At 39.4% G+C, this 13,347-nt stretch overlaps 1 protein-coding gene across 1 annotated transcript in view; it reads left to right on the top strand.

Annotated features, from left to right (window-relative positions):
* MTFR1 (mitochondrial fission regulator 1) overlaps positions 1–13,347 on the top strand; it is a 30,321-nt gene that overhangs the window by 4,563 nt on the left and 12,411 nt on the right. Inside the window, exons 2-3 of the mRNA XM_063450406.1 lie at positions 391–456; positions 7,633–7,778. Coding sequence (XP_063306476.1) covers positions 7,713–7,778 — 66 coding nt within the window. The 5' untranslated portion in view covers positions 391–456; positions 7,633–7,712. The remainder of the gene's footprint in view (positions 1–390; positions 457–7,632; positions 7,779–13,347) is intronic.

Here is a 13,347-nt window from a genome sequence, read left to right as displayed (position 1 = left end):
TAGGGATTTGTAGTGTTCCTTTAATAGAAATCAGCTTGTTGCAGGCCTGAACAGTACTGATGAATTGTTGTTTCTTTTTGTTTCTGTATTACATTTTGGAGGTATGTGTTTCCGACCCTTTGCCTCCACCCCAGTGAATCATTTATAATAACTATTTCTAGACGCCCTGTATGAGCGTTCAGTGACAGCTTTTTTCCTCTCTCAAAACTAACCTCTCTCTCCATTCAGTGCAGTATATCAAGCTCCCTGAGCTCACCGTTTAGAAGAGAGGTTTATTCTGGAGGCTTTTGTTCAGTGTTCATTGTCTCTGTCAGATACTTCATGACCAGGTAAAAACAATATTTAATTTACCACCTTGTTTTTATTCTATTTTTTTTTTTCCCCCCAAAGCTTTCAGACGTTGAGGAACACAGGAAATGCTAGATCTGTTGCAAGCTTGTCCTTCGTTTGTGTCAGGTATGTGCATTTATTTTTCATGTGTTTTGCTTTTACCTGTAGTTGTGTGTTTGTTTTTTTCTTTACGTTCGGTAGACCCATATTGTTTTATTGTAGTACTTCACATATAGTGTGACATTCACCCTACCCCAAGCAGGAAAGTCAGCTGAAAAAGGTATAAAACTTAGAGATCACAGCTGTAAGTGGCAGGAATGACGCTCATATATCTATATGCAGTTACAAGTGTTCTTTTGAAAATCTTTATACCAAGATTATATTTTATAAAGGTTAATTTGATAGTTTGTGAACATTTATTGCATCACGCTGTTCTGAATTCCAGTAAAATGCCTTTGGTTTAAAGGTATGCCATACACCCTGCTTTTCTTGTCATTGCAGGTTTTACCTGGTTTAGCACATAGTGGTTTTAGTCTATATAAAACAGAGAGAAGCCGTGATTAGCCCTATATGCCAGTGAATAGATTTTGAAGGTGTACGTTTGTGTGAATGCCTTCCATCCATTTATCTTTAAGTGAATGTGATGAGCTTACTGTCTTATAGTTGCTGAAATTACAACTGTCACTGTAATCATTTCAGAAGGTTTTGACAATAAGTATATATATTTTTTTAGATTAAATAAATATCTGTAAAAAAAAGAGAGAATATCTTTTAGTATATGACCCAGATCCTTTAGCCATACACGTGCTCCTTGGGTCAGACAGTGTTTGAAAACCAACATAAACATTTAGTTTTTCTCATTGTTTTTTTTTTTTTACTACATATACTTCATTTAAAAAAATATATATTTTTTTTAAATTTGATGAAAGGATTATTATATTAAACAAATAGTTTCGAGGTAACCGTTATCCTTTAGAGTACTCTGTGGAGAAAATATGTGACCATGTTCTGGTCCTGATGGAAACCATTTTACAACAGCCCAGTGTTATCAATCCCAGGCCTCTGACTTGTACTGGTGGAACAGGAACACCATTTCCTCAAGCCATAGAGGATTACAGGTTTATTCAAAAAAGTACCGTATATACTCGAGTATAAGCCGACCCGAATATAAGCCGAGGCCCCTAATTTTACCCCAAAAAACTGGGAAAACTTATTGACTCGAGTATAAGACTAGGGTGGGAAATGCAGCAGCTACTGGTAAATTTCTAAATAAAATTAGATCCTAAAAAAATTATATTAATTGAATATTTATTTACAGTGTGTGTATATAATGAGTGCAGTGTGTGTGTGTGTGTGTGTTTGTGTTGCAGAGCCTTGGTGGGGGTGGGCATTTTTATTATTTTTAAAAAAATATATATTTTAATTTTTTTTTGTTATTATTATTTGGCAGTTAAGTGGGGGGGGGGGCTCGCAAGACTTGCACTGGGAGCTGACCGAGGTGCTGACCGGACCAGCGCGGAGGAGAAGGGAGCTGACAGGAGCTGCAGGAGAGTTAAGTAACCGCTCTGCAGCCCCCAGTCTGTATTATGGCAATGTAAATTGCAATAATACAGACAGTGACTCGAGTATAAGCCGAGTTGGGGTTTTTCAGCACAAAAAATGTGCTGAAAAACTCTGCTTATACTCGAGTATATACGGTAAGAATTATCAGAATGTGAATTTCAAGTTTAAGGCCAAAATAACTGCAATAAAAGCATAACTGACTCAGTCTTTCTAATTTGGGTATTTTGTGCTTTTATTTGAAATTCAATTTTTTCAATTCCCCAAAAATCTCACTTTAGTGAACAAACCATGGTACTCTATCAACTTTTTGTTTTTCCTATTTCTTGAACCCTCCTTTAAATAAACTGTCAACACTGTGTTTCTTTGCAAACCTTCTGGCCAGGTCACCAGAGAGCAATAGATAAATCTCAGAGATGGCTTGACTGCAATGTCAAAATATATTGAAAGTAGTAACAAAACAAAAAAAAGAATTGTAATATAATGGTAACGGGTAGTCCTAACAGATATTTAATTTACTACTTTGATTACTTTTTTTAAATACTTTTTCTTGTTTTTTTTCTTTTTTTTTTTTCCCGCCATAAGATGACATACATGCCAATTATGCCACAATAGCATGGAACATGGGCATTTGTTAATAAACAGGAATAATCTAATATTTATCAGTAGGTGAGTGCATGGTTGAAGTGAGGTGTAACTGAGTATGAACACAGTGTTTAAGTCATGGGTTTAGTTTTGAACAGTGGTCCACTACAGGGAGCAGACCGTTGAGGGTCGAGAGGACTGTGGGGAGTTTGTGCAAAGCTTCCTGTGGTGTCGGTCCAGACATATTGATTGCTTAGTAGTGGTGTTAGCATAGCGGATTCCAATTAGGAATTGTTACAGGGGTGTCTTGCATTTGAGCTGACCGTACCTCTAACCAAGGGGGCTGCGGGGGGAGGAGGAGTAGTTGGTCAGGTGTCTTGACTGTGAGTTATATACATTAAGGGCTGACGTGGTCTCTATAGCAGTCCGGGTCACCCAAAGGTGGGATGGTCATTCGTCAGTGTAGAGCTCAGTGGAAACTCTGTGGAGTAATGTAGTGCATAGGCAAACGGTAAAATAAAAAAATAAAAAAACAACTAAAGAGCAACCATATGAGAACAATAAATTATATCATTATATTTGCACGTTACTGCCATTCTTATATAGGCCAGACTCAAATATCTTTATCAGCTGCGTTCAGGTACCTAGTTGCCTCTCATCTCCCACTCTTGGGACAAAGGGTGTGATGGTACACGGATCCCAAATCCTGCCAGGGGCAGTGATTTCTGGGCCAGTCAGTGGTTCTGCCAATCCCAGTGATGAGAGTAGCTTTGGTGTGTCTGCCAATGAGGTGAATGAGTGAGTAGTTCCGTTGTGGGTTACTTGTAGTGTGCCTGGTATATCCCATCTGTAAGCCATGCCTGCAGATCTCAATTGTTAAGTGACTGGTGTGAGTGACTTGTGCCATTGTAGGGTAGTTCTAGAGAGATCTTGATGGGTCAATTGTGCTTCTTCGAATCTTAGTGGCGTCTTGCCTCTTAGGGCCGCCATTATATGGCCCTTATGTTGTGCCGAGGTGCATCTTAAGATGACTTCTCTAGTGGTGTGCGGTGATGGTCTGATGGGACTAGGGATTCTGTATACCCCATGTAGTGTGATTTTCTTTGCCATTGCAGGGAGCAATATTGACGCAAGCAATCTCCTTACAAAGTGTGGCAACTCCTCTGCCGAGACTGCTGCCAGGATGCCTCTGATTACGTCTGTACCGGTCTTCCATGAGAGAGTGCTTGGTGCGATTTAGTTAGCTGTTGTACTGTGGTTTGTGTGTGTGTGTTAGGCCAACATTTATGTAAATAATGTCCTTTTCTGTAGCATGGACCCGGTCAATGGTGTTTTGCATGTCAGAGAGTAGTACTGCAAGTCCAGTTGCAAGTACCTCGTGAAAATTGTGCAGTAAGACTTTCAGATCACGCTTAGTCGTGGGGGTCGAGTCTTCCGCGTTCGCCGTGGTAACTTGCTCACGCGCTCTGGGGATGTATCTGAAACCGCGGTGCGGAGGCTTTCTGCAGGTGCCATCTTGGTCCGTACCTGTCTTTGGAGCATTGCTCCGATTTCTCGGTGTTCAGCTGGGGTGTTTGGCTTCTGAGAACGATGTCCCATGGTGTGCATTTGTCCTGGTGAGTTTGAGCAAAGTAATGGGGCTTTGTGTCTGCATAGGCACCGTCTTGGAGGGTATCCAGATCTGTTAGGGTTTGCGTGGTGTAGGCCCCAGGCCTTCTGTTTTGTATGGTTGAAAGAAGGATATCTATCGATGCAGATTGAGCCCAAGAATCTGTTGGTGGATCTGTGAATTTTGGATTGTGCAGGTATAAAACGATATGTGCAAGATTGTACAAGTTGTTCAGGAGGCGTTAGAAATGGTGTCTCAGACCACTTCATCTTTATGCCATGTCTCCGAGACCATTCGATTGCCACAACATGTCGATTTATAACACATGTGCACAAGCCTTCCCAATTCTTTTCCTATGGGGAAGCGGTGGAGCGGTACTCCAGAGACCAGCACTGCAACTGTCTTTATAACTCTGGTAGTGTGGGACGGTCACCTTAATTGTGACTAGGACACTATAGCATTAGGGATACACATTTGTATTATTATTATTATTTATAGAAGGCCATCAGACTCCGTAGCGCTGTACAATGGGTGGACTAACAGACATTTAATTGTAACCAGACAACTGAACGTACAGGAACAGAGGGGTGGAGCTCCCTGCTCCATGAGCTTACATTCTAGAGGGAGTGGGGTATAGTGACACAAAGGGTAAAAGTAGGGGTACGAAGTAGGTTGTTAGAAAAGTATTAATTGAGGGTTTAGTAGGTAATTTTTGACAGTTGCAGGAGAGGAGTCATGGAGGGTGGGGGATGAAAACCTGCTAACAGTTTAATTGAGATGCTTTCTTGAAGTGAGTTTTCAATGATTTTTTGAATGAGTGGAGACTGGGTGAAATTCTTACGGAGAAGGGAAGGGAGTTCCACAGAAGAGGTGAAGCCCTGGAAAAGTCTTGGAGGCGAGCATTAGAGGTGGGAGTACGGACAGAGGATATATGTAGGTCTTTGGCAGAGTGTAGGGGCCTCAACGGGACATACTAGTGTATTAGGGAGGATAGGTAGGTTGGAGCAGCATTATGTAGGGACTTGTAAGCAAGCACCAGAATTTTAAATTGAGCCTTATATCTAACTGGAAGCCAATGCGGGGAGGCGTGAGAGGTGCGGGCAGACAGGAAAATGAGCCTCGCGCGGCATTCATTATAGATTGCAGCGCTGCAATCTGGGAACACGTAAGACTACTGAGAAGAGTATTGCAGTCCAGTCGAGAGAGAACAAGAGCATGGGCCAGCACCTTAGCTGCTTCCGGGGTATGCGTGCTAAGTTTTTGAGATGGAAGCGACAGGATTTTACGATTGATTGGACATGAGGGGTGAAGGAGAGTTTGGAGTCAAACATAACACCCAGTCAGTGAGCCTGCGAGGTAGAGGTGATGGTAGCGCCGTTGACTTGGAGGGAGACAGACACAGGGGTAATAACACTTGATGGAGGAAAGACCAGAAGTTCTGTTTTGGACAGGTTGAGTTTAAGGAAGTGAGCAGCCATCCAGTTGGAAATAGCAGAGAGGCAGTCAGAGACACGAGTCAAGACAGGTGGAGAGAGATCAGGAGAGGACAAGTAGATTTGTGTGTCATCCGCATAGAAATGATAACGGAAGCCAAAGGAGCTAATGAGTTTACCAAGTATAGATAGAGAACAGTAGGGGACCAAGGACAGAACCTTGGGGGATGCCGACAGAGAGTGGTTGGGGGGAAGAGGCAGAGTCAGAGAAAGAAACACTGAAAGAGCGCTGGGAGAGGTAGGAGGAGCACCAGGAGAGAGCAGTATCCCTAACAGCATTATATTCTTTTACATGTGAACGGCGAGGACTGGCAGATATTGTCTGCGTTGGTTGTTCAAGGAACATGTCGGAGCAATAGTTCACCAATAAACCCACATAGCTGTAAGGCTTGTACTAGTTTCTCTGCCAGTGGTGATTTGTGATCTGCAGTTACATGCTAGTTGGAATGCATCACCTGGAGGATCTGCCAAAATGGTTCTGCAGTTCATTAATCCAGAAGGACTCATTGGTGGTCAGGATGTTATGAACAATTACTTGACAATCCTTAAACATCCACTTATGGATCCTTTATCTACACATGACTCTACACTAACCTTCATGCAATCAGTTGATTAGTTATTTGCTCTAAATCAGGGGTGGAATGTCTTTTTAGAATGGCAAAGCATCATGAAAGCTGTAGTTTTAAAACATCTGGGGATCTCCCTTTGGGGCACCATATTTTATTTTTTTTTGCAATAAACTGAAGGTTATTCTTGGTTTATATCGGCTGTTGTTAAGCACAACCATAGTGTTTCTTGCGTTATTCTTGACTTGATATACTAACTGGATGTTATTGTGTTGAGGTGGACTTGACTTTCTCCCCATTGGCTGGTTTACAATTATGAAATCTATATTTAGTTTTATTAATGGCTTGGTGCAGGTTTCCCTCCTTAACTTTTTTTTATTGCTTGCGTTAAAACCCAAGAAAATAGCCCTGCTCATGATATTTTGATGGTAACTGCAGTCTCTGTGTTTAGACATCATAAACACAATATAACTTCTGCTGTCAAATTTCATGTCAGATCATTCTAGTTCATAACTGGTTTACTGAAAATAGCAGACTGGGATGGAGGTGTTTGCTGTCTGCAGGTTCTTTTGCATTTCTCCATATCCAGCACGGCCTATAATAGGTGTTATGACAGGTGGAATAACCAGTTTAACAGTAACGTTTCAAGTCAAAATGTCTGCTGTCTTGTCACAAGCATTTTGTGAACCAGTGTATATGTATTTTTATTTTATTTTTTTTACTAAATTTTCATATTTCTCAATATTGTGTTTTAAAGGGGAACTGTGATGTCCAACGATTTTGAGTATTTTGTTTTCTTTCCCCATACATTCAACAAATAAGCATGTGTGAGTTGTTAGAAATAAAATGAAATCTAGAAATCCACACCTCTTTATACTGCTACTGAATGCCTCCATAATAGCTGCCAGTCTCTGTTGAAAGCTCTGCCCTTTAAACCTGGCAGACGGCAATAGAGAAAGCATACAGTCCCGGCACACCCAGGGAACACAATGAAAATGGTAAGACGAACCATTTTCTCCTCTTCTCAGTATGGTTTCTGTATGCCGACTACCAGCTTATAGCAATGACTGACGGAGCTAAAATGGAGGCACCCAATTGGTATGGCTTCCGGCATTTTATTTTATACACCCCACAAATAGATATTAAAATATTTTTTAGATGTAGGGATAAGTAAACCTGATATTAAGTAATTGGTTCCATTTTCGTGTCATTGAACTTCAAATAAGAAGACTTGAATTTCTATGGTGGTGTAAAGTGAGGCAAATGCAACAGCACCAACACACATTCGTAGGTTGTAAGGAGTACTACAAACAAAATGTGCTCTATGTGCTTGATTTCAAAATAATAAATAAGAGCATGGACAATTGCTCTAGTTCTCTCTTTTTCCCTTTGAATAACTATGCTCAGTGTCTCATGCAGTGCTGCTTTCCCTTAGTACTCTGTCCATATAGGGCAAGTAGTTTAAACGGTTTACATTTGTCTTTTCCAGCCTGACTATGGAACAGCAGTTTCTCGGTAGCCTGGGAATGTTTGTACAGTATTCCGTTTGGAGATATTTAGAAGTATGCAATGCTGCAGTGGCTTGTACGTCTGATTAGGATGGTGCTACAGCAAGTAACATATAACATGGAATCGGTAAGTTCTGTTGTGTTCAGTCTAACTGTTTTTGTTTTTTTAATTTTGTATGTTGCTCAGAAGTGTATACTTGTACTTTACATTACTAGAAATTTTTATTTTTTTTTAATTTTTTTTATATCTAGATGCTCGTTATTTTTCCTGTCCATATAAAGTGGCTGCTCGCAGTACACATATGACTAAGGATATGCATTTTCGAGGTCATTGTGTATTTAATCAGTGGGGCACAAATAACCATATGTATACTTAAGTATATTCAATAGTTTAAAGGACCGCTGTCATCCGATTTTCACTTCTTGTTTTTAAAAGGTCATTACATGAAACGTAATCTTTTTTTAAAAATGTGTATTTATGTAATTTATCTGTTGGATCAGACTCTACTAATATGTGACCAGCTGATGCTCAGCCTAACTTACCTGTAACTGTGCATGATCTAAGCAGCAGTTAGCAAAATAAAAGTAATCAGACCCAACATGGCTGCTCAGCCAGATAAAGTGAAAACCTCCTGTTGTCCCTTAAGGTTTACAGTTGCAAACATTTAAATGAGAGAGAGAGAGAGAGAGAGAGAGATCAGGTGCATGTTGGGAAACATTCTAAACATAATATACTGGAGAAGTAGAACATTATTAAAATAGATGACCCGTAGAGCCAAAAGAAAACTAGAATATGTATATACAAAGTGCAGAAAATAAATGCTCTCTTTTAGGTGACCTTTCTGCTTTTGAAACAAAGTATTAACTTTTGTGCATTGTTCTATGAACTGTGTCCCCCTTTTGTAATTAATAGATTTCAATTTGCCTGTTAAATTAACATAATGTTTCTGCGTGGAAGAATATTATGTTTAAACCTTTATATTTTATACAAGAGTAAATAAATTGGCTTTTGTTTCAGACCAGAATTTTCAGAATTTAAAAAATACATCTTTATTACATTCCGTGAATATAGAAAATAGACTTTTGGGGAGCTGAATTATATTCTGGCATACACACTACATTTAGGTGTTTTTTGTTGTTTTTACATACTCCAATTCCAGTAACCCAAAGTTGCTTTCGACTCCGAAATACACTCATTATCCAAATAAATTTATATTGATGTTATCTGCTATAGTGAAGGCATGTTCTGCTAAATAACTGTGTATGGATGTAGTAGTCATATTCTTTGATTACATTTAAGGCTGTTCACGACGGAGTTTCAAAGCAGAATTAAAGGATCACTATAGTGTCAGGAAAACAAAGCGATTTTCCTGACACTATAGTGCCCTGAGGGTGCCCCAAACCTCAGGGTCCCCCTCCCGTGGTTAAAACCCCTTCAGCAGCTTACCTTAATCCAGTGCCGGGCTCCCTCGGCGCTGGTGACCTCTCCTCCCACTCCGATGTCAGCTCCCCTCGTCTGATGTCACTGGAGCCGAATGCGCATGCACGGCAAGTGCCGCTACACACATTCAAAGTGTCAATAGGAAAGCATTTCTCAATGCTCTGTGTGATGGAAGCGAAATATGCCTCCAGCGTCGCAGATGCGCCTCTAGTGGCTGTCCAGAAGACAGCCACTAGAGGCTGACTTAACTCCAAATGTAAACATAGCAGTTTCTCTGAAACTGCTATGTTTGCATCTGAAGGGTTAAAACCTGAGGTACATTGCACCCAGACCACTTTATTGAGCTGAAGTGGTCTGGGTGACTAGTGTCCCTTTAAGTTTTTACAACCACTGCTGTAACAAAGTTTATGTATGTCTCTATAGCCTCACGCTTACTAATATGGCATTATTCGGCATGATATTTCACCAAATTGCAGCTTGCTCAGGGTTAAATAACTTGTAATAATCAGTGATCAACTCGTTTGATCACTCTCTTGATCTCAGTCATTTTATATGCTTACACAGGATTAGCATCCCACTTTTTCCTCACCTGTGGCTTTTGCAAAATGTATTTTCTAGGATAATTTAATATGTAAACATGACAATTTGAAAGTTACTGTAACGTGAACTGTTACATGTGGTGTTTTTTGCATTTCCCCCCCCAATAACTTCCACTGATATGTCATCATAGTGGAGCCAGGGAAAATGAAGATAATTAAATTCCTCCCCCCATGCCGCCATATTACTCCTTAACTCTGTCTTCAATTCCTGGTGGCTACATCTTCCAGGAGCCAGTGTCATGGCATGATGGTGCATTATGAGAAGTCAAATGGAATATCTCCTGCAACAGCAAAATGTGAAGAGGATGCTAAAGGCAAAAAGAGCAGGTGTCCACATATCTGGTTGATAGGAGATGGCAAGTTATGGTGTTAGTAGTGGCTTAAGGTTCTGCCCACTGTAACATTAAAGAGACTCTCCAGATGGGAAATAATGCAAAACATTTTGTGGAATTGCCTGAAGAGGTGGTTTCATCAGAGTTCATACAGATGTTTAAACAGCAATTGGATAAATACTATAAAAACATACAGGGATATAATTTCTAATTAGTGGGGTACTAGCTGCTTGATCCAAGGAGATATCTGACTGCCATTTTGGAGTCAAGAAGGAATTTTTTTCCTAGTTTGTTGCAAAATTGGAAGCGCTTCAGACTGGGTTGTTTGCCTTCTTTTGGATTAACAGCAAAAACATATCTGTGAGAGGCTGAACTTAATGGCGGCAAGTCTCGTTTCAGCTATGTAACGATGTAATTTTAGTATGTTGAAAAATTTTGTTCTGAAGGGTTACTCCAAGTACCATGACCACTTAAGTGATTTGAAATAGTCATGGTGATTGCAGTCTATGTGCAGCATTTCAGTGTGGGAAATTTTTTTTTTTTTAAATGTTTTAAATTCGGTTAAAACAACTTAGCTGTCAATGTTGGTCTTTACGTCCAGAGCTTCCTTTCCAGCTTCTTAAAATTTGTTTTAAGCTGAACCATGGGTTCAAATCATTGACCGTTATGAGTAGCACATTGAACTAAACTAGACCAATATTCTCTGAGTAGCTTGTGTGTAGTACACTTTCACATAATACCCATAGCGATGAATGGGGGGCACTGCACATTTGCTGTGGTCGCAAAGCATTTGCACATTAAAACACTTGTTTTTTTTTTTTTTTTTATGAATGAAATAAATAGACTGAGAATCATGGGAGTTGTAGTTTAGCAACATCTAGAGGGCCGGAGTTTGGGGAAGCCTGCCAACCTAATTTACATTAATTAAGCACCTGCTGAACAAAAAAATAAACCTTGTAAAAGAATGAGAGACCTGTCCTAGAAGGGTTCTGCCTGCTGCATACACTTTACACTTACCTGTGCTGCAGCTGTAGGCTCTTAGAGTATTATACTAGGTTTCTACACCATGTGCATCTGTAAGTGCTTTCCAAGAAAATCCATAGGCCTTTCTGTTTATCACCATCACATACAGCATGATGGCGTCAAATGCTAATAATGCTTCTTACAGAGAAGTATTGGATTCAGGGTTTCTCTGTGAGAATCCACCAATAGACAGTGTGATGGTTGGCATGCATGCTCTATAGGTGACCAATGTGTCTATATAATCCGCATTGGGTTGGACCAGAGGTTATCAGTGAGAATGAACTAGGAAGGAACAACTGCCCAGTGAAGTCCTTCCAAACGCTGGAAAACCAGGAATGGTTTTAAGGGCTTATTTTTTTTTTTTTTGGGTGTTAATAACAAGGAGACACCCTCAATCTAAAAGTAAAATGCAATATACTCTTATTAGTTGTCGGCCTTCAACATATTAATCCAAGTTACTTTGTATGTGTCTTTCACTGTGTACCTATGTACTTTTTGAAATGTTCTAAGTTTATTGAATGTTATGTTTTTTCTTTGTATTACAACATCTCAAATAAAAAAAAGCATTGAGGGGAAAAAAGCAATACGCTATATGTTTAACTTTGGAGTGTTCCTTTAATTCCTGTAGCTTTTAAAGTTGACATTGCATATGAACCTGCTTGCTTATCACTGTTAGTGGCCTTGGACTGTGAGGGAATGTTTTACAGCGTGATTCTGTCAGAAGTTATGATTGGTGGAATCAGTATTTTATTTATATAGACATACACCAACCCACAACGTCACGCTTCGTGTTAGTTGTGGAATAATGCATTTATGTTTGACAAAATCATTATATACAGCTTTCCCCAAGGGTTATCCTAGTGTATATCTCCTTATGCAACATCCACAATATCAGAAAAGAAGGGAATATAGCTGACTGATCTACAAATAAAATAGCAATAACCTAGTGTAATACAGTTTAAATAAATTAAAACACTGTTCAGCTGGAAGTACACTCACAGGATAGATCACAGAATCGCATATGGGTACCTGTCCTTAGATTGTTTGGGGGACTAGCCAATTATATCCTGCTGCTTCTGTTCCTTGAATGGACTGCACATCAAAAAAGATTTCCTGGACTCAGGAAAGGTATCAAAATGTAATGCTTGATTAAATAAATACAAAAACAGGTCCTAAATGTTTGTCCCCACATTGGCTGAGGGGGAGAGAACAGGTGTGCTCAAAAACAGCTCATTTGCCACGTCCGTTAGTTCAGGGGCTACTAATGGAAGCAGGAAGCAAACCTCCCTAGCTGTCTAATAGAAATGGCCACTTTTATAACATACCTTTTGAAATGGTATCCTACTCACCCATAAAGCACTGTAGCGCTGTGCTAGAGTGCAACACAGAGGTCTATGGAGGATCCCGTAGAATCTTCCGTAGACAGAACCTTTTTCTTCTAAGCCATAGTGATGGCTGGGGGCTTGACAAAGGTAACTCTGCCTTTTTGTCAAGTGTAGAAGAAATACGAAGAAAAAATAGCCTCTACTTTGTATTATTGAAATTCCAACACAGTCAATGTGAGTATTTAATAAAGGTTTAATCTTTATCACATACAAATTTTTAAAGGCAGGTGACCGTGCCACTTTAGTTCTTATAATGAAATCTGGGCTATGTCAATTAGTGACTTGCCCTCCTGTAATATCAATCGTAGGGTTTTAATGACCACTATCAGTAGAAGCATTTCTTGACTTCAATCACCAATCGCCTTAGATAATCAATTATATATTTTCATTATTCCTTGGACATTGAAGATATAGAAAACCCCCAGTCTCCTTTACATACTAATGAAATGGCGAAGATGCTAGCTTAACCCTTTTATTTTGAGAGCACACATAATAAACATACTGGTGTATATATAAAAATGCAAGAACGTTTGTGGTTAAGATCATAGTTTTAATACACAATATGTAGCATAAGTCATAACAGATAATTTCAAAAATATACATATATATTTATAATTTTGTGTTACAATAAAAATGGACATTTGATAAAGCAGAATGAACATAAGTGTCATGCATTCTTTATTATTAATCTAAGCACTATTAGAATTCTAATAATAACCTCAAGTTATATATTTAATGCTACATAATGTTTCTGCCAAACCATTTCGATATAGAGTTTTCAGGATAAACTCTAAAAGAGAGAGAGCCTTCATTGTATTAGTAGAGACATGGCATACTCAATATGTTTTAATCTCTGGCTCCACTGTTAGTACTCCCATCTTAGACTTAGGTGCTCTGCCAAATGCTAAATTGATGG

The sequence above is a fragment of the Pelobates fuscus genome, chromosome 4, assembly GCF_036172605.1.
Source record: "Pelobates fuscus isolate aPelFus1 chromosome 4, aPelFus1.pri, whole genome shotgun sequence".
In the NCBI taxonomy this organism is placed as follows: Eukaryota; Metazoa; Chordata; class Amphibia; order Anura; family Pelobatidae; genus Pelobates; species Pelobates fuscus.
This window is presented reverse-complemented; position numbering and strand designations above follow the sequence as displayed.